This window comes from Oryx dammah, unplaced genomic scaffold, assembly GCF_014754425.2.
Source record: "Oryx dammah isolate SB20612 unplaced genomic scaffold, SCBI_Odam_1.1 HiC_scaffold_29, whole genome shotgun sequence".
Taxonomy (NCBI): Eukaryota; Metazoa; Chordata; class Mammalia; order Artiodactyla; family Bovidae; genus Oryx; species Oryx dammah.
The window spans coordinates 16996378-17023389 of record NW_024070213.1 but is presented as its reverse complement, the minus strand read 5'-3'; the positions used below and the strand labels follow the sequence as shown (position 1 = coordinate 17023389).

The window sequence follows — 27012 nt, the reverse complement described above, 5'->3', positions numbered from 1 at the left end:
AGCAGGGTGATTGACCAGATGCAGGGCAGCCCATTTTTCTCTCCTGAGCCCTGAAATCACCCCTCAGTCTCCACAACACCACTGTCCCGTCCTCCCAGCTCCCCCGTCCTAGATCAGGGCCCCAGAACTGGGACACTGTCTGAATACAAACTCCCCACCATGCCGGGTCCAGCCCACTGCCCCCATGCTGCCCCACCTCACCCAGGGTGGACCCCGAGCCCCTCACTCACCAGAGCACCTCACACCAGCATCCTCCTCATGCTTGCAGTCGCTCTGCCCCCAGGGCTCCGTAGCACAGTCCCACAGGGAGGACTCCCGGCCCCCGCACCGCACCTCATCCAGCCAGATGCTCCCATTTCCAGGGCCAAATGTCGCGGCCCGCACGGCTTCGAGGGCCTGGCCACAGCCCAGCTGCTGACACACCACCTCGGCCTCTGCCAGGCTCCAGGAGTCATCGCACACGGTGCCCCAGGAGCCACTATGCCAGACCTCCACCCGCCCTGAGCACTCGCTGTCTCCTCCCCTGAGCTGGAGCTTCTCTCTGTCTGAAAAGGCAGCAGCCCCTCCTGTGACTGCCCTTGTGGGAGGAAGGAGGCCCTGTGGGCCACAGGAGGTGGGGGGGGGGCGACGTACCTGTGCAGGGGGCAGCAGTTGGACAGCTCTGGTGTCTCTCTCCTGTAGGAGCAATGATGGGAAGTGCTGGATCAGGGACAGCTGGGGGAGGTCTCTTCCCCAGACATGAATATCTATCATCCTTGGTTCAGTCCAAACAACAAGGGTAAATACAGGCTTATTATCAATTGGACTGAAGCATTCACTGCATGTGAGCACTAGCTGAAACAACTGTAAATGTTTATATATTTGTCTTCACATTCCACTACAAATACAAACACACACAATTTGTAGATTCAACCTAAATTCATCACTTAGATTGGAAAATATAAAATTGCACTAATGACATCCTACATGGTTGGGAGTGACACAGAAACAGACAAGTAAGTCACCTGCACATGAGATATAGGCTTCCTCCTTTGGAGAGCATGAAGTGTAATTCCAAGGGTCAGAAGGACACTGCCAGAGAGAGGTGTCAGTTTTCCGACACTGGATTCCATCTACCCACTGGGGTCTAGAACCTTCCCTAAGAGCAACAGAAGAGTTGAGACTTCCACTGTCCCCACAGCCAAGCTGTCTGCAGATCATGGACACGGTGATGTCTTCCATGGGGCTGCGGCAGACACTGCCCCAAGTCCCATTGTAGAAAACTTCCAGCCACCCAGCACACTGCTGGTCCTCGCTCACCATCCTGAGGGCCATGAACTCTAAGATTAAAAGGGAGGAGATGGGACAGAGTGAGCATTCCACTCAGTGCTCTGGGTTTTCCTCTCCCCCAGAAATTGTGACCATACATCCCTGACCCAGCAGAGGAGATGCCCACTGGATGAGAAGACTGACTTTTGCCTCACTTTCACCTGACTTTGTCCATTAATATCTGTCTTTCTATTTCAACCACAAGGATGTAGTGGTTACGAACAGAGGAAGACCAACCAGGCACTTACAGGGCAGGGGAGCTGAATCCTGCTTCCTGACAAAACTTCTAAAGACTGTGTGAAAATATGTGATGTGCACAGTGAGGTGGTTGACAGTGTGAACCCCCAGAGATGTCCACATCCCAATCCTGGAGCCTGTGATATGTTACCTTACATTTTGAAAGGGGCTTCACAGATGTGATTAATAAGGACCTTGGGATGGTGAGATTAAGCTGGAACAATGTGGATTAATCACCTGAGCCCAGCCTAATCACCTCCTTAGCCCTAATACCCTTAGATGGATCACCTTGCAAAGCTCCAGTTAGAGGGAAATGTGAGTGAGGAAGAACAGTTGGAATATACACTGTTGTCTGAAGAAGAAGAAGAAAGGGGGCCCTGAACCAAGGAATGAGGCCACGTAGAAACCAGGAATGGCTGGGAAAGGAGTAATCCACAGAGCATCCAGGAAGAATGCAGCCCTGTGGACACTGGGATGTTGGCTCACAGAGACCATTGTCAGACTCCTAGCAAACAGAACTGAACAGAATAAATCTGTGCTTTCATTACAGCATCAACGGGATCTTCAGACTGTATTACGACAGGGAACTGCAGAGTGAGCCCTGCTTTCACGTGGAAACTGTGAGAAACAGTTCTGGCAGGAAACACTGCAGAGAAGAAAGGACCAGAATCTCAGCCGCTGCAAGCACCTTGTCTTCTCGTCTGCTGGAAAGGCAGGCTCCATGGGAGGAAACCTCCTTCTCTGGTCCTTTCAGCATCTCTCCCTCAGCGCTCAGATCCTCGTCCTCCAGGGCCCGACCCTTCCCCCAGCCTGTGACGAGTGTGCAGCACAGACCTGAGCAGATGACCCCCGCGTCCTCCTTGTGTCTGCAGTCGTGCCGCCCCCAGCCCCAGGAAGGGCAATTCCACACATGGGACTCATCTCCTGTGCAGTTCAGGTCGTCCAGCCAGATGGGTCCTGATCCCGCCCCAAAGTGAGCAGACTTCATGGCACTGAGGGCTTCTCCACAGCCCAGCCGCCTGCACACCACGCAGGCATCGTCCAGGTCCCAGCCGTCATCACAGATGGTGCCCCAGGAGCCCTGGTCAAGGATCTCCACTCTCCCGGCGCACGGACCGCCCCCGTCTACCAGGCGGAGCTGTCTGCTGTCTGAGGAGAGAGAAATGGGACAATGGGGCCGTGACGGGTGGTGAGGGGGGCGAGGGGGCAGTGGGTGAGAAGCGTCTTCTGTCCTGTGGGACCCTCACCTGAGCAGTAGGGGGCGCTCTCTTCTGAGGCTGCAGAGCCTGCTGGTTCAGACACGGAGTCGTTGCACTGGGGAAGGAAGCACCTGGGTCTGGTTTCCTGCAGAAACAGCAATGATCAGGGGATTGGGAGGGTTAAAGAACAGAAAATTGAATTAAGGTAAATAATGACCTAAGCGGTGGAGCCTGAGATAAACGCTGTAACATAGTAGTAACCTTATGGTAATTTTAGAGTTCACCTTCTCTATGGAGAGTTCTGTGTCTGACGATGCCGAAATTTCTGTTTTAAGCCAAGTGCTGCACTAAGAGTAAATTTACAAAAGTGAGAAATTATCAGTACTTTTGATATTGTTGTTGAGCTACCCAAGCAGTGAGAGTTTTTGGAGCCAAGCTCTCAGAGAGAATAAAGGGCAGAGGTAAGCCACTTCTCTGAGGGTTTTGTCAATTCAGAGTTAAGAGCTGAGACTGAAAAGCTCAGCAGAGATTCTGCCAGACACCTAGCTCAGGGAACATGAAGCACTACTCAGGGTCTGCCTGGGAGGTTAGCCAGGATCTGGGCATGGTAAGAGGAAAGTGAACTAAAAGCTGATCCTTTCACAAGGAATGGATGCCCAGTTTCTATTTTCTTCACCCTCTTTCAAGTAAGGTGATCGACCCTAAATTGGGTGCCTGGAGGAAGCTATAAAATAAGATCCTTTCTGAAGGAGTTCTACAATTTTTCACCTATAATGTTTGTCAATAAAAAATACTCAGTCACAAAAGATAAAAAGTTTGACAAAAATGTATGAAGAAAAAATGCATTAGAAAGAAACATATAGGATACCCGGCTAGTGGAGTTAACCTGGCAAAAGTTTAAATCACCATGGATGAAATATTCAAAGAATGAAATGACAAGATAGAATTTTGGCAGAGAAATGATCACAAAGAATTTAATAAAAATTCTAGAATTGAAAATATCAGTTTTTGAAATAACTCAGAGGATGTGTGTAATACTCCATCAGACCAGCACAAGATAGCAATACTAAAAGGGGACATAATGAAGCACAGAAAGAAAAAAATGGAAAATATAAAAATGTAAAGAAAGATGCTAAATAGGTCTGGCATTCATATATACTGTCTTAGATACATAAAGCCAAAATTGACAGAACTAAAGGCAGAAATTTAGAATCAACAATTTCCCATTTTATACACCCTGGTGGGTTTTAAACATCCACAAAATCTTAACATCCACTGAGAAGTGAAGTCTATGCCTCTCTCCCTTGAAGCTCTGCTGACCATGAATTCCTGGTAAGCAATAGAAGGGAGTGTATGTATCACTGCTCTAACTTCGCACTAGGTCTGAGGACCATTCAGCCTCCTCTGAAATCACTGAGGACTTTTGCTTTAGGGCAAGGAGAGACAAGAAAGCCTTCTTAAGTGAACAATGTAAAGAAATAGAGGAAAACAATAGAATGGGAAAGACTAGAGATCTCTTCAAGAAAATGAGATACCAAAGGAACATTTCATGAAAAGATGGGCAAAATAAAGGACCTGGCAAGGGCCTTTAGGAAATGGCAAGAACCTAACAGAAGCAGAAGATACTAAGAAGAGATGGCAAGAAGACACAGAAGTGCGTGCTAAGTCACTTCAGTCGTGTCTGACTCTTTGAGACATGTTTCCCCATGGACTGCAACACGTCAGGCTTCCCTGTCAATCACCAACTCCTGAAACTTGCTCAAACTCATGTCCATCGAGTCAGTGATGCCATCCAAGCATCTCATCCTTTGTCGACCCTTCTCCTCCTGCCTTCTATCTTTCCCAGCATCAGGGTCTTTTTCAGTGAGTCAGTTATTTGATTCAAGTGGCCAAAGTATTGGAGCTTCACCTTCAGCTTCAACATCAGTCCTTCCAATGAATATTCAGGACTGATTTCCTTTAGCATGGATTGGTTTGATCTCCTTGCAGTCCGAGGGACTATCAGGAGTCTTCTCCAACACCACAGTTCAAAAGAATCAATTCTTGGCTCTCAGCTTTCTTTATGGTTCAACTCTCACACCCATAAATGACTACTGGAAAAACCATAGCTTTGACTAGACAAACCTTTGTTGGCAGAATAATGTCTCTGTTTTTTAATATGCTGTCTAGGCTGATCATAACTTTCCTTCCAAGGAGTAAGCATCTTTTAATTTCATGGCTGTAGTCACCATCTGGAGTGACTTTGGAGCCTCTCAAAATAAAGAAGTGTCTCACTGTTCTCGTTGTTTCCCCATCTATTTGCCATAAAGTGATGGGACCAGATGCCATGATCTTAGTTTTTGGAATGTTGAGTTTAAGCCAGCTTTTTCACTCTCTCTTTCATCAAGAGGCTCTTTAGTTCTTTGTCACTTTCTGCCATAAGGGTGGTGTCATCTGCATATCTGAGGTTTTGATATTTCTCCTGGCAATCTTGATTCCAGCTCATGCTTCATCCAGCCCAGCGTTTCTCATGATGTACTCTGCATATAAGTTAACTAAGCAGGGTGACTATATACAGCCTTGGCCTACTCCTTTCCCTATCTGGAACCAGTCTATTGTTCCATGTCCAATTCTAACTGTTGCTTCTTGACCTGCATGCAGATTTCTCAGGAAGCAGGTTACGTGGTCTGGTATTCCCATCTGTTTAAGAAGTTTCCACACTTTATTGTGATCCACACAGTCAAAACTTTGCCATAGTCAATGAAGCAGAGGTCGATGTTTTTCTGGAACTCTCTTGCTTTTTCTATGATCCAACAGATGTTGGCAATTTGATCTCTGTTTCCTCTGTCTTTTCTAAATCCAGCTTGAATATCTGGAGGTTCTCGGTCCATGTACTATTGAAGACTGGCTTGGAGAATTTTGAGCATTACTTTACTAGCATATGAGATGACTGCAATTGTGTGGTAGTTTGAAGATTCTTTGGCATTGCATTTCTTAGGGATTAGAATGAAAACTGACCTTGTCCAGTCCTGTGGCCACTGCTGAGTTTTCCAAATTTGCTGGCATATCGAGCCACTTTCACAGCATCATCTTTTAGATTTTGACATAGCTCAACTGGAATTCGATCACCTTCACTAGCTTTGTTCATAGTGATGCCTCCTAAGGCCCACCTGATTTCACATTCCAGGATATCTGGCTCTAGGTGAGTAATCACACCATTACGGTTATCTGGGTCAATGAAGATCTTTTTTGTATAGTTCTTCTGTGTATTCTTGCCACCTCTTTGTAATATCTTCTGCTTTTGTTAGGTCCATACCATTTCTGTCCTTGATTGTGCCCATCTTTGCATGAAATGTTCCCTTGGTATCTCTAATTTTCTTGAAGAGATCTCTAATCTTTCCCATTCTGCTGTTTTCCTCTATTTTCTTTGAACTGATCAAAGAGGAAGGCTTTCTTATCTCTCCTTGCTATTATTTGGAACTCTGCATTCAAATGGGTATGTCTTTCCTTTTTTCCTGACTTTAGCTTCTCTACTTTTCTCAGCTGTTTGTAAGGCCTCCCTTCTCTGACAACCATTTTGCCTTTTTGCATTTCTTTTTCTTGGGGATGGTCTTGATCTCTGTCTCCTGTACAATGTCATGAACCTCCACCCGTATTTCTTCAGGTACTCTGTCAATAAGAACTAATCCCTTGAATCTATTTGTCACTTCCACTGTATAATTGTAAGGAATTTGAGTTAGGTCATATCTGAATGGTGTAGTGGTTTTCCCTACTTTCTTCAATTTAAGTCTGAGTTTTGCAATAAGGAGTTCATGATCTGAGCCACAGTCAGCTCCCAGTCTTGTTTTTGTTGACTGTGTAGAGCTTCTGCATCTTCAGGTGCAAAGAAATCTTTGCACATCTTTGTGCAAAGTCACACATCTTTGACTGTGTGAATCACAACAAACCGTGGAGAATTCTTAAAGAGATGGGAATATCAGAACACCTTTCCTGCCTTCTGAGAAGCCTGTTTGCAGGTCAGGAAGCAACAGTTAGAATTTGACATGAACAATAGACTGTTTCCAAACTGAGAAAGGAGTACATCAAGGTTGTATATCGTCATCCTGCTTAATTAACTTCTATGCAGAGTGCATCATGTGAAATGCTTGGCTGGATGAAGCTCAAGCTGGAATCAAGATTGCTGGGAGAAATATGAATAACCTTAGATATGCAGATAACACCACCCTTATGGCAGAAAGTGAAGAGAAACTAAAGAACCTGTTGATGAAGGTGAAAGAGGAGAATGAAAAAGCTGACTTAAAACTCAACATTCAAAAAACTGAAATCATGGGGTCTAGTCCCATCACTTCATGGCAAACATATGGGGAAGAAATGGAAACAGTGACAGATTTCATTTTCTTGGGCTCCAAAATCACTGCAGACAGTGACTGCACACATGAAATTAAAAGATGTTTGCTCCTTGGAAGAAAAGCTATGACCAATCTAGATAGCATATTAAAAAGCAGAGACATCACTTTGCCTACAAAGGTCCATCTAGGCAAAGTTATGGTTTTTCCAGTAGTCGTGTATGTATGTGAGAGTTGGACCATACAGAAGGCTGAGTACCAAAGAACTGATATTTTCAAATTGTGCTGCTGGAGAAGACTCTTGAGAGTCCATTGGACTGCAAAGAGATAAAAATCAGTCATTTCTTAAGGAAATCAACTCTGAATATTCATTGGAAGGACTGATGCTAAAGCTAAAGCTCCAATACTTTGGCCACCTGATGGGAAGAGTTGACTCATTGGAAAAGACCAATGGGAAAGATTGAAGGCAAAAGGTGAAAAGGGTGTGAAGTAAGACTTGTGGTTCATTTTTTTTTTTCCCATGAAGATATTCAGTCAGTACATCATTTTTTAAAAAAATTATACTTTCCCTTTTGAAATATCTTGATGCCTTTGGAGAAAATCAACTTATTATACATAGGTTTAGGCCTATCACTGAACTTGATTATGGCCTGTTGATCTATTTATCAATCCTTACTCAAAGACTATGTTGCCATGGACACATTGTACGAATCCTGAAGTTAGTTTACTTCCATTTTTGTTATTATCTTTCAAATTTGTTTTATCCATTTTAGCTCCTTTCCATTTTAATATGTACACAAATGTTTAGAATAGGCATATGAATTCACCTCACTGTTCTTTAGCCAAGACAGTCTGTGTGCATGGATAAATCATGTATAAACCATCAATCTACGGTCCTAAAGGATGTGAACAAGCTGTTCCTGGGTGCTACCAAGGGAGAAATTCTTAAACAACACATTATAGGAACTTCTCTGCCAGTCCAGTGGTTAAGACTCCATGCTTCCACTGAAGGGGGTATGGGTTTGATCCCTGGCAGGGGAACTAAGATTCTGTGTGCAGTGAGGTAAGGCCAAAAAAAAATTTTTTTTTAATTTAAACATAAACAGCACATTATAATCATTTAGTTATCCCACCTCATTCTTAGTCTGTCCATGAATCAGTTCCAAACAACTTGGATCTGCAAAGAGAAGCATAGAGCAGACTCAGCAGACCCGAGAATGTCAGAGCCTCAGAGTTGGGGATTTATTTTGTAAAGGGGAGGACTGTAAGGAGTTGGAAGGATCTTTGCCCAACAGGTGATCGATCATTAAGAAAATTACACAGGCTGCAGGGAAGAGGTTCAAGAAAAACAAAACAGGAATACTAACTAAAAGAATTAAGCCACTTTGTGGGTCAGTATAAACAATTTTCTTTTAAATCCTCTAGTGAAGTAGATTTGTGCAAAAGTGCCAAGAACTACTTCAAATTCTACTGAATGGAAATGCATGTCCAGTCTTACTCAGAACTCTTAGTTTGCTGCTGCTTTTACATAAATGTGGACAGAGGAACAAACAGCCTCTTGGTGGGCTGGATAAAGGCATGAGTACTTAGCACATATCCTAATTAAGAGAATTATCCAAGTCTACCCTTAAATTAAATATTCTCTTGGAGCCTGCTGAAATGAAAATACAAGCAACTTTGGGATGTTTAATGGTGATACTAATATTCTCTGAAGCTATAACTTTGATGAAAATGATGGTTGAAGCTGAGACAAAAGAGATTCCTGCTGGTTGGGCTCTTTATGTGACTTTATTATTGGAAAGATAAGATGATGTCAAGGGAGATGTCACAGATAGCTTTCCAAGGCTACTGTAAATGTATCTGAGTGATGGGGAAATGACTAGGGTTTTTCAAAAGGATAAGAATCAAAGACAAAATGGCAAAAAAATGGAGGACATCTAAAATTACTGAAAGTATACAGATGGTTGACTGGAAAATATCATGAAAGAGGAGGAGACAGGTGGAATAACTGCTAAAAATTTTAATGATTCTCTATAAGAGATTATATGATCAGATTGCTTGGAATATCTCCTCAAACTATAAATAAACATGACAACTCAATTCATCATAACCTTTATGAGTCATTAAAATATTATGTAAGAGATGAATCTACAGGCCCTTTAGAGTCAATACTGAATAAATTAATGCAAAGTAAAGGAGAAGATTATGACTCTGAGTGACAGGTGGGCCAATATGTTTTGGCACAATGCCCAGCAGGCAGCAGCCTGAAGGTGGTAAAGAAACTTTAGTGGGGTTGATGGACACTGGTTCTCAAAGAATTATAATACAAAAATGAAAGTTAGATGGCAGTATATAGTATTTAGGGCTTCCCAGGTGGTGCTAGTGGTAAAGTATCTGCCTGTCAAAGCAGGAGACGACAGAAACGTGGATTTGTTTGATCCCTGGGTCAGGAAGAACCCCTGGAGTAGGAAATGGCAATCCACTCCAGTATTCTTGCCTGGAAAATCCCATGGACAGAGGAGCCTGGTGGGCTAAAGTACATGGGGTCACAAAGAGTCAGACATGACTGAGCAACTGAGCATGCACCCACACAAATGTCTGTTAGATCCTTCATTCTGAAGTATGGTGCAAGCCTCATGATTTGTGTGGATTTTCTCTCTGGATGATTTGCTGAAAGTGCAGTATGAGTATTCCCTACTATTACTGTGTATCGGTCTCTTTCTCCCTTTAGATCTGTTCAGTTCAGTTCAGTCGCTCAGTCATATCCAATTCTTTGCGACTCCACGAATTGCAGCATGCCAGGCCTCCCTGTCCATCATCGACTCCCGGGGTTCAATCAAACTCATGTCCATCGAGTTGGTGATGCCATCCAGCTATCTCATCCTCTGTCATCCACTTCTCCTCCTGCCCCCAATCCCTCTCAGCATCAGGGTCTTTTCCAGTGAGTCAATTCTTCGCATGAGGTGGCCAAAGTATTGGAGTTTCAACTTCAGCATCAGTCCCTCCAATGAACACCCAGGACTGATCTCCTTTAGAATGGACTGGTTGGATCTCCTTGCAGTTCAAGGGACTCTCAAGAGTCTTCTCCAACACCACAGTTCAAAAGCATCAATTCTTCGGCACTCAGCTTTCTTCACAGTCCAACTCTCACATCCATACATGACCACTGGAAAAACCATAGCCTTGACTAGATGGACCTTTGTTGGCAAAGTAATGTCTCTGCTTTTTAATATGCTATCTGCTTTTTAGTATGCTTCAATGGGGAAGTATATATTTGTGATTATTAAATCTTCTTGATGAATTCACTCCTTTATCATGATATAATTACTTTCTTGTTTTCTTATTACTATTTTTGGCCTAGATACTATTTTGTCTGACATAATGTAGCTACCCCCATTCTTCTTAGGTTTTCACTTGCCATGGAGCATCTTTTTCAGTCCCTTTGCTTTGAGCCTTTGTGTGTTCTTCAATCAGGAATGACTCTCCTTTAGGCAGCAAATAGTTTGGTCTTGATTTCCATGCAGCTAGTAACTCTTTTTGAGTAATGAATTTAATCCACTTGCATTTTGACTGATTATGGATATGTAAAAATCCCTAATGCCTTCTTACTGCTTTCTGACTGTAGTCCCATTGCCTTGTTTTGTTTGTCTAGCCTACTTTTTTACATTGGTAATTTTTCATGATGGTGTTCTATGATTCCCCTTTACATTTTGTAAGTATGCTCCAGATTTTTGCCATGCAGTTACTATGAGTTTTACATGAACATATTATATATAAAACAGTTCATTTTATACTGATAGCAAATTAAGATGCCTACAAACACTCTACTTTTTAACCTTCCCTTATATATTCCAATGTCACATTTTATCTCTTTTTATGTTGTGTATTTGTTAACAAATTATAACATCTACATTTGTTTTTACTACTCTTTTCCTTTAATCTTTATTCTAAAGTGAGGTGATTAACACAGACTGTTGTATACACATTCTTTTTTTTTTTTTTTCATGTCACAAATTAACAGCATTTTGTTTAGGCTTGAAAAACCCCTTTCAGTATTTCTTGTGAGTCAGGTCTAGCAGTGATGAACTCCCTCAGCTTTTATTTCTTTGTGAAAATCTTTCCTTCTCTTTCCTATGTGAAGCATAATGTTGCTCGATAGAGTATTCATGGCTGGCAATTTTTTTTCTTTCAACACATTGAATATGCCATTCCACTCTCTCCAGGCCTATAGAATTTTTGCTGAGAAATCTACTGATATGGTTATCTCTTGAAATTTTTGACAGTTTCATTATACAGTATCCAGGAGAAGGTATTTCTGCATTCAGATAATAGGGTTATTACCTTTATAAACTTGGGTGTCCAAGTCTCTTCCTTATGCTTGGAAAGATCTTGGCTATTATTTATTTAAATAAACTTTCTTACAGTTTCTCCTCTCTTCTCCTTCCTGAACCTTAATTATTCTAATATTTGTATGTTTAATGGAGATTAATAGATCACATAGGATATTTTGTTCTTTTCTATTCAATTTTCTTTATTTTCCACTGATAAGAGCTGTTTCAAAGTTCCTATCTTGTAGTCACAGTTTCTGTCTTGAATTTGGTTTACTCTATTTTAGATGCTTTCTATTACATTTTTCTCATTTCATTTATTAAATTCTTCAGGATCAGAATTTCTGTTGGTTCTTTGTTATAATTTCTATCTGTTTATTAAATCTCTTACCGTGTTAGTATGTTATTCTTCTGATTTCATTGAATTGCCATTTTGAGTTTTCTTATAGCTCATTGAGATTCCTCAAAACAACAATGTTCGATTCTTTCTAAGTTAGATCACAAAATTCTAAGTCATCGACATGTCCCTCTGTCAGTTTGAAAGATATTTGTCACCCTTTGTGATGATGATATCTTTCCACCTTGATGGGCCTTGGAGTTTTGCACTGGTGCTTTTGCATTTGAAGTGGTAGAGAACTCTCACCCCCAAAATCTTTAGTGATTACTTTCAGATGATACATACTCTTCTCTGACCTTGTATGGATACACCCACTTCACATTCCTTGCTCCTTCTGCAGCAAAATTTTAAACTTTGTTGTCTTCTCTGGTTCTTACCACTCACCAGGTTGGCTGCTGAAAACCTCTTTTTTGTTTTGCAGAAGGTTCTACTTCTGCTCAAGTGTGTGGTTACCCCCTTGCCCACAGGACTGTCCTGTTTTCCTGAAAACATTCCATTTACTGAAGTTTACTCTCAACTCCACACTTGAGAATATACACAGGGAGCTGTCAACAGAGTAGAGGTAGGCGTGAGTTGAGTACTCAGGGCACTGGGGGCTCCAACAGGCCCAGAGAGAAGGATCCTCCTTTGGGGTTTCCCCAGAGGCTTGTGTAGAAGTTTTCTGTTGAAGTCTCAAGCACAGTCAGCAAGAACTGAATCCATCTTCTACCCTTTGACATTCTTAATGACCTTTCACATCGTTTCTCTGCCCCCAGTCTTGAGGTCTGGCCCCAGAACTCTGGGTGCTATCAGAGAGAAACAGGTTTCTTCGTGCCTCCCACAGAACTGGGGAGCTGGATACTGACAGATTTCTTCTCTTTCTCCCAAAGGGAAAGGCCCCACTGGCTAGTTCAGCTCCATAGTGCTTCACCTCGGGATGAGGGCAGCACTGGAAAATGACTCTTACTATCTGCAATCTTTCTTTTTTTCTCCAATGGAATGCTAAAATCTGCTTTCAGGAATCCTGGACTCTACCAAGTTTCCTTCATGCATAGGTGTCTGACCAAGTCAGAATTCTCCAGATTTTCCCCATGGCCTAGAGGACCTGGCTTCTGCTAACTCCTGTGACATAACTTAGATCCTCACTGGGAGCACAGGTGAGTAAGTATCCTCCTGGCCCCCTGGCACTAGATACTGGCACCTTCAACATTCACAGAGGCAGTTGAGATCATGGATGTCCATGATGTCCATGGCTGCAAATGCAGGAGACCTGGGTTTGATCCCTGGGTTAGGAAGATCCCTTGGAGAAGGGAACAGCTACCCACTCCAATATTCTGGCCTGGAGAATTCCATGGACTATCCATCAGGTTGCAAATATTAGGACATGACTGAAGAGAAAGCCCAGAAGCAGCAATGAAGCCCCAGCCCAGCCAAAAATAAATACATCTTTAACAATAATAATATTGCATGGAATTAACATTTTCTGAATTTCAATGGATGTCTTTGTACTTAAAAAATGCATGCTGAGTAAAGGAACCTGATATGTATAAGTGATTTTTAAATGGTTCAGAGGGGAAAAAAAAACCCTGAATGAAGTATATGCTTATTATTTACACATTGTTCTCAATGGTTATATGTTCAGTTCAGTTCAGTTCAGTTCAGTCGCTCAGTAAATATTAATGTTTATTTTTAACTGTATTATTCTTCTTAATATTTCTGCCCTGACTTGAAAATGGATGAACAATTAGAAGAATCATTTCATAAAAAATAAGGACATTTCATGAAATATCTACCTTTTGAAGCCAGTTTTCCCTCACTCTTTACTCTTGGAGACATTTCGTTCCAGGAGCATCCTGAGCACCAGTAGCCCTTCCCTCTCTCTTACCTGAGCAGATCACAGAGGCCGTGTTGCCATGGGAACAGTCAGGACCACCCAGGACAGTCACAGGGCAACTCCACAGGAAGGACTCTGCTCCCGAGCAGTGAAATCGGACTGTTGAGATCTGATCACTTCCTTCCACAAAGTGTGGTCCTCTGGGGGTGGAGATGGCAACTCCACAGCCGAGCTGACGGCAGACAACATTGGCATTGGTCAGACTCCAGTGGGAGGCACACAGAGCTCTCCATCTTCCAGAAGTGTTCATCTTCACTTGCCCCTCACACTGAGAGGTGCCATTTGTCATGAGCTGGACTTCTGAGTATGCTGGATACAAGATGACAGGATTTCAGAAACATCTCATGATTTCTCACCTGAGCAGAGTGTTCAGGGAGGTTAGTCCTGACCTGCATCTCACCTGAACAGACAACTTGAGCAGCTCCACTGTGGTGACAAGTGCCCCCTGGACAGGGCACTCTGGGACAGAACTGGAGCTTAGTCTCCTCCCCTTTACACCTGAACTCTTCAGCCCAGACCCGGCCATCTGACTCTCTGAAGGGCACGGGTCCCAGGACAAACCCCGCTGTGCCACATCCCAGGTCTGCACAGATGACGTGGGCAGTCGAGAGTGCAAAGTTCCCATCAGACACTGGGGTCCAGTCTTCTCCAGAATGTACTTCTACTTGCCCTAAGCAGGGTCCATCCCCTTCAACCAGACGAACAAATCCTAAGGGAAAACAACAACAAAGCAGTGAGTCTTCATGATCCTGGCTTGACAAATGGAAACAACACATCACAGGCAGTGATGTGAAAGCTTTTCTTTTCCAGGAGTGGAGCATGGAGAGAGAACTTGACAGTTACTCTTACAATTACATTTTGATGAGCAAGTTTCTGAAGAGAAATTCAGAAAAAACAGCAGGATCAATTTGGAATGACTAAATTCCAAGAATGTATACTTTGAGATTGGTTAGTAAAGACTATTCCTTGGTCTAGGAGCCTGCAAACTACAGGGCTTAAGACAGATTGGAATTGCTGAATACAAGGAATACATAATTTAGCGTTAGATACCAGATGACTTTCCATTTATTTTTATCTTTATTAATTTCATTAATGCTGGGAGCCAGTGTGAGGAATCCCACCCGTGACAAGGTCATGAGGAAGGAAGCCTGACAAAATGCAAGGACGTGATCAGGCTTCAGGGGTTCCCCCTGGAATTTCCTGAGCATGTACCCCAAAAACCAAAAATCTGCTGGCTTTTGTACTCTGCTTCTCCACTCTTCTGATATTCTCTGGAAAAAGTCAAATCAGGGCTTTAGTCTTCTGCATTTGAAAGGGATGTTTCAGTTAAACCCCCTCTGATAGCTCTCTAGCTTGCCTAACAGGTTCCCCCGGACCTCTTACAGCTTGTGAATTGCTTACAGCCCCCCAACCAGGAGAGGCTCAAAGCTTAAAAACATCTTAAAGATACAGAGCCTTTTCTAAAGAGTTAAAAATTATATTGGTAGAGGGTTTTCACTGTTAACTCGATGACTGCTGCCAGGCCTCCATATTCTTTATCTTTTAGGCACCTGGGAGGATGTTAATCAATGTAAACAGGGTATGGAAAAAGATATATAGTAGTTTTGATGTTAGCAACACTAGACTTTTGAGTTAATTCCTTTTCTTTTGTTGTAAATCACTGTACCCCTTTTACTTGTTATAAATTGCTGTATCTTTGCTATGTAAGAATGTAACTTTATTTAGTGCTTCCTGAGAGTGGCACCAGACTTTGGGAAGATCAACACAAATGTCTTCTGGTTGACAAACCCTTATCAGAAAAAAGGCTGTAAAATGTTAATTGGCGCTTTTGGCCAGAAGATGATGTAAATCACCTAAGACTTGTGTATACAACTAGGTATGCAGAGAGAAAAGCCTGCTTTTGATAAGAGTCTGGGCTGCTAATTCTGCATAATTTTGTATTACCCATTGATCTCCATGTACTATCAAAAGTATAAAAGACCTTCTGAACAATAGAGGACGGGCCAGTTGCTGAACTGGTTTCCCCCGTGTCTCCTCTTTAATTTCAGGCTGAATTCCCATCTGGGGCGTGGAGGCTCACCATGTCTACTTACTTGTCCTGGCTTCTAAGATCTGTAAGAGAGAGAGCCCAAGGCGGGGCACTCTCCGATATTCAAAAGGATGCCGATGGCCTAACGTAGATGGTGCAAGTTCCTTGTCTGGAACTTTATTGGTTTTCCATGTAAACCAAGTTATTCAGCATTTTTTCTCCACTTAATTTCCCTACTATACTATTGTTTCTTAATCTAATCTTATATTAATAAATAAATAAGTTTTCCTCGCCTACGCCGTCCATGCTTCGAATCACCCTGGATCCACTGGGGCTGGACCCTGGCAAGAAATATTTTGTTATTGTAAAAGAAGCTGACATGCTGCCTATATATATATATATATATATATATATATATATATATAAAGGATAAAGAGGAGGAGATGGAGAGTGAAACGAAGGAGGCAGTGAACAAATACACCAATTTGAGGAGTTCCAAGTATCCCATTTGGCAATAAGGAGCTCATGATTTGAGCCACAGTCAGCTCCTGGTCTTGTTTTTGCTGACTGTAGAGAGCTTCTTTGTCTTTGGCTGCAAAGAATATAATCAATCTGATTTCAGTGTTGACCAACTGGTGATGTCCATGTGTAGAGTCTTCTCTAGTGTTGTTGGAAGAGGGTGTTTGCTATGACCAGTGCATTCTCTTGGCAAAACTCTACTAGCCTTTGCCCTGCTTCATTCTGTATCCCAAGGCCAAATTTGCCTGTTATTCCAGGTGTTTCTTGGCTTCCTACTTTTGCATTCCAGTCCCCTATAATGAAAAGGACATCTTTTTTGGGTGTTAGTTCTTAAAAATCACTTCATGGGAAATAGATGGAGAAACAGTGGAAACAGTGTCAGACTTTATTTTTGGGGGCTCCAAAATCGTTGCAGATGGTGACTGCAGCCATGAAATTAAAAGACGCTTACTCCTTGGAAGAAAAGTTATGACCAACCTGGATAGCATATTGAAAAGCAGAGACATTACTTGGCCAACAAAGGTCCGCCTAGTCAAGACTATGGTTTTTCCAGTAGTCATGTATAGATGCTAGAGTTGGACTGTGAAGAAGGTTGAGCGCCGAAGAATTGATGCTTTTGAACTGTGGTGTTGGAGAAGACTCTTGAGAGTCCCTTGGACTGCAAGGAGATCCAACCAGTCCATTCTAGAGGAGATCATCCCTGGTTGTTCTTTGAAAGGAATGATGCTAAAGCTGAAACTCCAGTACTTTGGCCACCTCATGTGAAGAGTTGACTCATTGGAAAAGACTCTGATGCTGGGAGAGATTGAGGGCAGGAGGAGAAGGGGATGACAGAGGATGAGATGGCTGGATGGCATCATCGACTCGATGGACATGAGTTTGAGTGAACTACGGGAGATGGTGATGGACAGGGAGGCCTGGGGTGCTGTGAATCATGGTGTCGCAGAGAGTCGGACACGACTGAGGGACTGAACTGAACTGAGGTATCCAATATGGATAAAACATATAAATATTTGGGGAAATATGAGTGGAATACGTTTCTAGACATTACATCACCCTCTTCTCCCATCTGCCACCTAACCCTGCCATCCTTTTATATTTCTTCCACTTCAAACAAGTAAACACCATCTTAAGAGATTCAGATTGATGGAAAAATGAATCAAAAAGGAAGCAATTGCTATAGAAGTGGATGGAGTGTATGTGGCAGGTAAGGTGGGATCACAAACCAAAATAAAAATTCATCACTTGGTCATAAAAGGAATACATTTTGAAGAGAATGAAGGTAACTCAATGGAAAAAAACATTTAAATTTTCAAGTACAACTCGCTTGTTTCTGAGTGTGTTCTGATCATTTATTGCTAGAGTTCTTACTGGTAAAGTATTGCCAAACAATTTCCAGCATCCAATCAAAAAATTACTAGAATTCCCCCAAAAAGAAAAAACCATAACAAGTTTTTTAAAAAGCATTCATTGAGGGGGGTTCATGATGGGGAACATGTGTACACCCATGGTGGATTTATGTTGATGTATTGCAAAACCAATACAATATTGTAAAGCAATTAACCTCCAATTAAAATAAATAAATTTATATTAAAAAAGAAAATATACTGTATTGGTGTTTTTCTTTCTGGCTTACTTCACTCTGTATAATCACAGACTTTTGGACTCTGTGGGAGAGGGAGAGGGTGGGATGATTTGGGAGAATGGCATTGAAACATGTATACTATCATGTAAAAAACGAATCGCTAATCTAGGTTCGATACAGGATACAGGATGCTTGGGGCTGGTGCACTGGGATGACCCAGAGAGATGATATGGGTAGGGTGATGGGAGGGGGGTTCAGGGTTGGGAACTCATGTACCCCTGTGGTGGATTCATGTCAATATATGGCAAAACCAATACAGTATTGTAAAGTAAAAAAAAAATAAAAGAAAATAGATTCAGAAATTACAGATATGATTGAATTGGCTGATAAAATCTTTAAACCACTAATATTAATACATTTAATGAAGCATAAAAAGAGGAATATCTAGAAAGAAAACAAATGGGACTTCTAAACAGTATCTGAAATGAACAATTATTTGGATTACTTTAACAAGAGGTTAGACATTGCAGAATAAGAGAATTAATTAGAAGTTAAACAAATAGCAATAAGGAATACCCAAGCTGAAGCAGAGATAGAAAAAAGAAAAATATGAATGGAAACTCAGTGGCATGTGGGAAAATATCAAATTATATAAAATATGTGTATTTGAAGATGCAGAATAGGAAATGAGGAGAAAATGTTAAGAAATGACAGATAGAATTCTTCCAAATTTAATGAAAACTGTAAACGCACCAGTCCAGGAGGTTCAACAAATCCCTAATGAAATCAAGAAAACGTTCTTAGAAAACCCTATAATACAATTGCTGAAATCCAGTGATAAACAACCAACCAAACAAAAAGAAACAGTCTTAAAAAGCAGTTTTAAAAGTTGACACATTATATACAGGAAACTAAGACAAGTTTTCCTGACTTTTTGTTGGAGGCAACATAAGTTCCTTAACAAAGTCAAAACATATTTTAAGCACTGGAGCTGGGGGAGGTGTTACCTAGAATTCAGTCACCTATGAAAATATTTTTCAAAACTGAATGGAAATTTAAATGATTTCAGATAAACAAATGATAGTATTTGAGGTGACCAGACATATGCTGCACAAAACTGCTACAAAATGTCTTCAGGCTAAAGGCAAATGATAAAAGATGAAAATGTCGATCCACCCAAAGCTATGGACACTGCACTAAACAGTAATTTTGTGGATAAGTATAAACAATTTTCTCTCATTTTTAATGTAATAGAATATTTAAGGCAAAATAATAGCAATATTTTATAGGATTCATAATGTAATTATAAGTAGAATGTATGACAACAATAACACAAATGACAAGAACAGGGAAGTGGAAGTTTACCACAGTAGGTTTGACATTGTGTGTTGTGACAAAATGTCATCTCAAGGTAAAATGTGATTGTTTTTCTTGTTCAGTGGCTAAGTCGTGTCTGACTCTTTGTGACCCCACGAACTGCAGCATGTCAGGCTTTCCTGTCCTTTACTATCTCACCCTCTTGAGTTTGCTCAAACTCAAGCCCATTGAGTCTATGATGCCATCCAACCATCTCATGCTCTGTCAAACCTTTCTCCTTCTAATCTCAATCTTTCCCAGGATCAGGGTCTTTTCCAATGAGTTGGCTCTTCACATCAGGTGGCCAAAGTGTTGGAGCGTCAACATTGGTCTTTCCAAAGAATATTCAGGGTTGCTTTCTTTAGGATTGACTGGCTTGATCTCCTTGAAGTCCAAGGGACTCTCAAGAGTCTTCTCCAGCACCACAATTCTAACGTATCCATTCTTCTGGGCTCAGCTTACTTTGTGGTCCAACTTGCACATCCATACATAATTACTTGAAAAACCATAGCTTCATCTATATGGACATTCGTTGGCAAAGTGATTTCTTTGCTTTTTAATACATTGTCTAGGTTTATCATAGCTTCTCTTCCGAGGAGCAAGTGTTTTTAAATTTTATGGCTGCAGTTACCATCTGCAATGATTTTGGAGTCGAAGAAAATAAAATATATCACTGATTCTACTTTTTTCTCTTCTATTTGCCATGAAGTGATGGGAGCAGATCCCATGATCTTAAGTTTTTTGAATGTTGAGTTTTAAGCCAGTTTTTTCACTCTCCTCTTTCACCCTCATCAAGAGGTTCTTTAGTTCCTCTTCACTTTCTGCCATTAGAGTGATAGTATCTGCTTATTGGAGGTTGTTGATATTTCTCCCAGCAATCTTGATTCCAGCTTGAGCTTCATCAAGCTCAGCATGTTGCTGGTTGTATTCTGCATAAAAGTTAATTAAGCAGGATGACAATATACAACCTCGATGTACTCCTTTCCCAATTTTGAACCAGTCCATTGTTCCATATCCGGTTTTAACTGTTGCTTCTTGTCTTGCATACAGATTTCTCAAGAGGCAGGTAAGGTGGTCTAGTATTCCCATCTCTTTAAGAATTTTCCACAGTTCATTGTGATCCACACATCGAAGGCTTTCCCATAGTCAATGAAGCAGATATGGATGTTTTTCTGTAATTCCCTTGCTTTTTCTATGATCGAATGGATGTTGACAATTTGATCTCTCGTTTCTCTGCCTTTTCTATGACCAACCTGTACATCTGGAAGTTCTCCATGCACATACTGCTGAAGCCTACCTTGAAGGATTTTGAGTATAACCTTACTAGCATGTTAAATGAGGACAATGTACAGTAGTTTGAATGTTCTCTGGCATTGAAATTTTTGGGGATTGGAATTAAAACTAACTTTTTCAGTCTTATGGCCACTGCTGAGTTTTCCAAACCACTGACATATTGAGTGCAGCACTTTAACATCATCTTTTAGGATTTTAAGAAGTTCATCTGAAATTCCATCACCTCCACTAGCTTTGTTCATAGTAATGCTTCCTAAGGTACACTTGACTTCAGACTCCAGGATGTCTGGCTCTAGGTGAGTTTCCACATCATCATGGTTATCCAGGTTATTAACACTTTTTCATATTGGTTCTCTGAGTATTCTTGCCACATCTTCTTGATAGCATCTGCTTCTGCTAGATCATTGCCCTTTATTTTCTTAGAGTCCTAAACTAGTATCATCAAAAATTTGCTGAAGGTGAGATTGGAAAATATCACTTTTCCAATGATCTTCCCATCATAACACAGAGAACTGATTGACTGTGGCTGCTAAGGACCCACTACAGATATCCTCAGGGATCCCTTGTCCCACCTTCTCATCAGGTGGGATAATACATTCCTGAGACCCAACCACCAGTATCAGAGAATTTGCAGGGATATATGATAATATTACCTCAATTCTGGCTATTAGCATGGGATTAATGTCCTGGACAATTCATCAAACATTTCTATAACAACTGAAAATATCTCTGACAAAAACTGTGACCACCCAATCACATTCTAATTTCCACCTTGGCTCAGGTCAAATACACTTAGGCAGCACAGAGCCCTTATTATGTATCAGTCATCATCTCTTAACCTCATTGCCCTTAGTTTTGCTCCAGCTTCTGTGTTGTAACGATCAAACTTCAGGTTTTCCTGCAGCTTCAACATCCCCACAAATAGGATGTGAGCTCCCCACCTAGGTGAGAAGGTGCACCAGTATGAGACAAACCCTTGACACAAATCCTCCATCTTTTTCTTCCCTGTGACCTGGTGACCTTCAAATACATGGATGATAGCACCTCAAACCTTTTCACAGTGTAACTAAACCCTGGCCCTGAGTGCTGTCATTTGTTCATGGGTCTTCACACCCCATTTTGGGTCACTGCTCCTGTTTTAAGGCGTTTCTATTGGTCCCTCTCCCATATACCCAGCCACTGGCACTCTGTCTCTCTAGGACTTGGGAGTATAATACACTTTGTTTGCCCGCACCTCTCCTATGTCCCCCTCATGTAACTGCACTTATCTGACCATCCCATGAAAGAATACAAGCTACCATGATGAACTTAAATCCTAGAAGTTCAGCCTGGCAGTGGTACATGTATGAAGCATTTGACCTCATCTCCCTTCCTCCTATGAAGACCACATGACTGGAAGGGCTCAGTGACCCGTGAGTATGGCTTGCTTTCTCTCCAGGGACAAGCAAGCCCTTCTGCTCCCCTGAGCACCTAACATTCAAGGAGTCACTGACTCATTGGAATCTCCAGCCAAGAACGTCCTAAAGGCTGTGATCCATATTCTCATAGTTATTCTGGGAATGAGACGGAGGCTTCTCCTGCTAGGGATTCCCTTTTGGACCAGACAGCACTTACCTGAGCAGACTGCTCCAGCATCCTTGCCATGAGAATGGCGCTCTGGATGATGGTCTTTCACAGTAGGATAACTACACTTGGTGATAGCTGACTCTGGCCCTTTGCAGTAAATATAATGAAACCAAATGGGTCCAATTCCTGGTCCAAATTTAGCCCCTTTGGGAGCATCAACAGCAGTTCCACACCCCAGTTGTCTGCACACCACAGATGCCTCCTCCAAGCTCCAATTTAAGTCATTCACTGTACCCCATTCTCCTTGGTGCTTCACTTCCACTCTCCCCTCACAGCGGTGGGCTCCATCCTTCAGTCTCAGTTCCAGAGCTGCAAGACAGACACACGCACAGGAAATGGTTCACAGAAGAAATTTTAGAAGAGCATGAAATAGTATGCTGGTTAGGTATTTAAAAAATGAATAATCTCTGGGAAAAAATTCACTGTGAATAGCGCTTGTTGACCTCTGTGGTATAAATTTTCCTGCTGACCCAACTCGAAGCCCTCAATATGCCATCACTGAACCTGGAGCAAGAAGGGAGGCATCAAGTTTTCTCACGAGCCTGTAGAACCAGCTCCAGGGACACCACCAAGGACAGGCCTTTGGAGACTCTGGATGCTGCCCCCACCCCCACCCCCTGTAGATGTGCCCAAGGCTACTAGGGCCCAGCTTCTCCATCTCAGTTACCGTTCATGGTCCCAGATCCAGGGAGAAATCTTCCCTCTCCTTCCCTGTCCATAGGGAGCATCTCATCCAGCTCAGGAACAGAGGGCTGTGGTAACAGGCTCTTAAATGCCCCAGTTATTCCTGCTGCCTGTGTTCACAACCTTGTGTAATTCCCATTCTCGAATGTACCTAGAAACTTGCATCTAACAAATGGAATTTGACAAAAGTGTTGAAATGTCAGTTAGATTAGGTTTCAAGATGACTCTGCTTTCTCCCTTGTTGACCTTCCTGCTCTCTCTCTTGCTCTGTTGAAGCCAGCTGCCACGTTGTGAAAACTTATGGAATGCCCCTTATGACAAGAAATGGAGGCAAGCCTCTAGCCAACGGTCACCTAGGGGCAGAGGCTCTCAGTTAAACAGTCAAATAGCCGCCAGCATCCGGGTGAGTATGTTGGATGATATCCACCCCTGCTTGAACCTTCAGATGACTACATCCTTGTAGGCATCCTGAGTCAGAGGACCCAGGTAAGCCATGTCCATTCCTGGTCCACACAATGTGTGAGATACTAGCTGTTTGCTGACTTAAGCTGCCGAGTTCAGCAGTAATCTGCTGCACAACAACATGTAACTAATGCATGACTTCCCTCCAGGGTCGGAAGACAGGAGGTGAACAAGCTGGAGGGTTATACCCGAGCCTTCACTACTTATCCAGATGAGACTTCTTCCTGTGTGACCAGGTCTGCTGCTTGGTCCCAAGTGGAACTGGGACCCAAACCACCTCTCTCTGTTACATCAGGTCTTACCCAGTGTCCCAGGCACCTGCCTTCCTGTCAGGAACTGAGAAGTGAGTTTCCTGAGACCTTAAATCAGCTTCATTAGCTTTGAATTCAGGTCAGAAAGTGAGAGTTTTCCTTATAACCTAATGAGATGTGGTCCCTGGGGCACCATTCACACTGCTTAAGTCTACACCTCGCCCCCTGTCCTTTTACTCTGGAAACAGAAGAGGTGCATCACAGAGGGAACATCTGGGAAAATGAACTGGAGAAAATCCTGGTGTGTAGTCAGATCAGGCAGGTCTCCATGACAAAATACCACCGACTAACTGGTTAAACAACAGAAATGCATTTATCTGATCACAGTTCTGGAAGCTGGTAAGTCCATGGTCACAGGGCTGGCAAGGTCTCATTCTGAGTCCTCTTCTCTTGGCATGCAGGTCATGTCTTCCTCACTGTGTGCTCACCTGGCCTTTTCTAGGTTATGGGCACCCAGAGAGAGGGAGGGAGATGTGTCTCTTCCTCTTCTTATAATCTCATGTACCAGATTAGGACTACATCCTTATGGCCTTATTTAATCTCAGTTAATTCCTACAGCCCCTATCTCTGCTGCAATAACAGTGGGAAGTAGGACTTCAATATATGAACTTTGGAGGGACACAGTTCAATCCATAGACCCGTGAGTCTCATCCATGATGGTAATAAAGATAAATGGGGATAGTATAAAAGATAAAGTATATTCTAGTTGGAGTTAATATCAAGACATAAATTTTCTTAAATTGTAACATTAGAAGCTCCAATATGGCTCAAAATTTCAAAAGTTCAGTCCATTATTATTCACTGACTGATTTATCAAAATAAGACAGGGCCACCTGTAATGCCTTCACAAGTCTATCTACAGTTGGAACCATGATTATGACATTGTGACAAAAAGGACGGTTGCTTGAAATGCTATAAAACAAGTTTTCTTAAACCAATTGTTCCTAACTGAAATCAAATGCCCTTTGAAAATAATTCTTTTCATCATAACACAGTAATAAAGAGGATGAAGGAAAACTTTTGAGGAGATGAACAGGCTTAAGACATAAATTGTGGGAATGATTACACAGATGTATATTGATCTCCAAATTCAAAAGTTGTAAATATTAACTATGTACAGTTTTTGTGTGTCAGTCACACTTAAAATGCTTAAAAATAAAGGAATTTTTAAAAAGGAAAGAATTGTTTCCTTAGAGACCTCAAGAGTATCATCAAACATCTGCTAAAGGTGTGGTTGGAAAAAATTACTTTTCCAGTGATCTTCCCCAATATAACACCAAAGAGTTGACTGACCGTGGCTGCTAAACACTTAGCGACAATGTCCTCAGGGCTCCCCTGTGTCACATCAAATGGCATGACACTTTCCTAAGACCAATCACCAGTATTAGAGAATTTGTGATTATATATGATAATATCTTACTCAGTTCCAGCTATTTTCATCAGGTTAATGTCCTGGACAATTCATCAAATATTCCTATAACAACTGGAAGTGTCTCTGCCAAAATACTCTAACCATCCAATCACATTCTAATTTCCTCCTTGTCTCAGGTCAAATACACTTAGACAGGACTGAATCCCTATGTATCATTTCATGCTCTCTTAACCTCACTACCCTTAGTTTTGCTTCAGTTTCTCTGTTGTAATTGTCAAGCTTCAGGTTTTCTTGCAGCCTTAACATCCCCACAAATAGGAAATGAGCTCCTGACTCAGGGGACCAGGCGCACCAGGGTGATGAGACTACCCCCTGAAACATATCCCCTCTTCTTGTCCTCTCTTGTGACCTAGTAACATTCAAATGCATCAGTGAAATACCCTCATGTCTCTTCCTTCTCCAACTCCACCCAACCCCCATACTGTATCTTGTTCAGAGGTCTTCATACCCCATTTTGGGTCACCTGTTCCTGTTTTACGACTTTCCTATTGGTCCCTCTCCCATGGTGGTTCAATCAGTAAAGCGTCTGCCGGCAATGCAGGAGACCCGAGTTCAATCCCTGAGTCAGGAAGAACCCCTGGAGAAGGAAATGGCAACCCACTCCAGTACTCTTGCCTGAAAAATTCCATGGGTGGAAGAGCCTGGTGGGCTACAGTCCATGGGGTTGCAAAGAGTCGGACACGATTGAGCGACTTCACTCTCCCATGAACCCACCTGCTGGTGCTTGGTCTCTCTAGGACTTGGGAGTATAATACACTTTATTTGCCTGTACCTCTCCTACATCCCCTCTTGGAGTTGCACTTTTCTGACCATCCCATGAAAGAATACAGCAAGCTACCATGATGAACCTAATTCATAGAAGTCCAGCCTGGCAGCTGTACTTGCACAAAGCATTTGACCTCACCTCCCTGCCTCCTATGAAGACCACAGAGCCTAGAAGTGCTCAGTACCAATAGGTGTGGGGACTTTTCTCTCTAGTGACAAGTAAGCCCTTCTGCTCCCTTGAGCACCTAACATTCAAGGAGTCACTGGATCACTGGAATCTTCACCCAAGAATGTTCTAAAGGCTATGATCCATATTCTCATAGTTATTCTGGGAATGAGACTGAGGCTTCTCCTGCTAGGGATTCCCTTTTGGACCAGACAGCACTTACCTGAGCAGACTGCTCCAGCATCCTTGTCATGGGAATGGCCCTCGGGACGATGGTCTTTCACAGTAGGATAACTACACTCTGTAATAGCTGACTCCTGCCCTTTGCAGTAAATATAATGAAACCAAATGGGTCCAACTCCCGGTCCAAATTTAGCCCCTTTGGGAGCATCAACGGCACCTCCACACCCTAGTTGTCTGCACACCACAGCTGCCTCCTCCATACTCCAGTTGTGATCATTCACTGTACCCCATTCTCCTTGGAACCTCACTTCCACTCTCCCCTCACAGTGGTGGGTTCCATCATTCAGCCTCACCTCCAGATCTGCAAGAGAGACACAGACACAGTACACAAGAGATTTTAGCAGACCATGCAGTGGACTGCTGGTAATTATTAAAATATGAATACTCTGATGTCTGAAAACAAATCCTTGTGAATAGCATTTCTTGACCTTTGTGGTATAAACATTCCCACCATGGCCAACTTGAAGCTCCCAATGTGCCATCATTGAACCTGGAGCAGGAAGGGAGGCACAGGTATTTCTCACAAGCCTGTAGAACCAACTCCAGGGACACCACCAAGGACACGCTTTCAGAGTCTCTGGATGCTGCTCTCCCTGTAGATGTGCCCAAGGTTACTAGGGCCCAGCTTCTCTGTCTCAGTTACAGTTCATGGCCCAAGATCCAGGGAGGAATCCTCTCTCTCCTTCCTTGTCCATAGGGAGCATCTCATCCAGCTTAGGAACAGAGGGCTGGGGGAACAGGCTCTAAAGTGTCCAGGTTATTTCTGTCACCTGGTGTTCATCTAATCTCCTTGTCTAATCCCCAGACAAAAAATGAACCTAGTAATGTATATCTACAAAAACAATTTGCTAAGTGGTGAGATGGCAGTTAGATT

The 27012-nt window shown here is 42.4% G+C and overlaps 2 protein-coding genes across 2 annotated transcripts in view; both read right to left on the bottom strand.

Moving 5' to 3' along the window:
* Positions 1 to 29: 29 nt before the first annotated feature.
* LOC120858767 (antigen WC1.1-like) lies at positions 30 to 26432 on the bottom strand. Its single transcript, XM_040235072.1, is given in 10 exon segments — positions 30 to 545; positions 634 to 675; positions 1005 to 1319; positions 2380 to 2694; positions 2793 to 2871; positions 2873 to 2889; positions 13785 to 13976; positions 14068 to 14376; positions 22064 to 22384; positions 26119 to 26432. Coding segments are annotated over 10 exon segments (2133 nt in total). The 5' UTR covers positions 26339 to 26432; the 3' UTR covers positions 30 to 222.
* Positions 26428 to 27012, bottom strand: part of LOC120857784 (deleted in malignant brain tumors 1 protein-like) — a 66815-nt gene continuing 66230 nt past the window's right edge. Inside the window, exon 13 of the mRNA XM_040233520.1 lies at positions 26428 to 26439. Within this exon, the coding sequence (XP_040089454.1) occupies positions 26428 to 26439 (12 nt within the window). The remainder of the gene's footprint in view (positions 26440 to 27012) is intronic.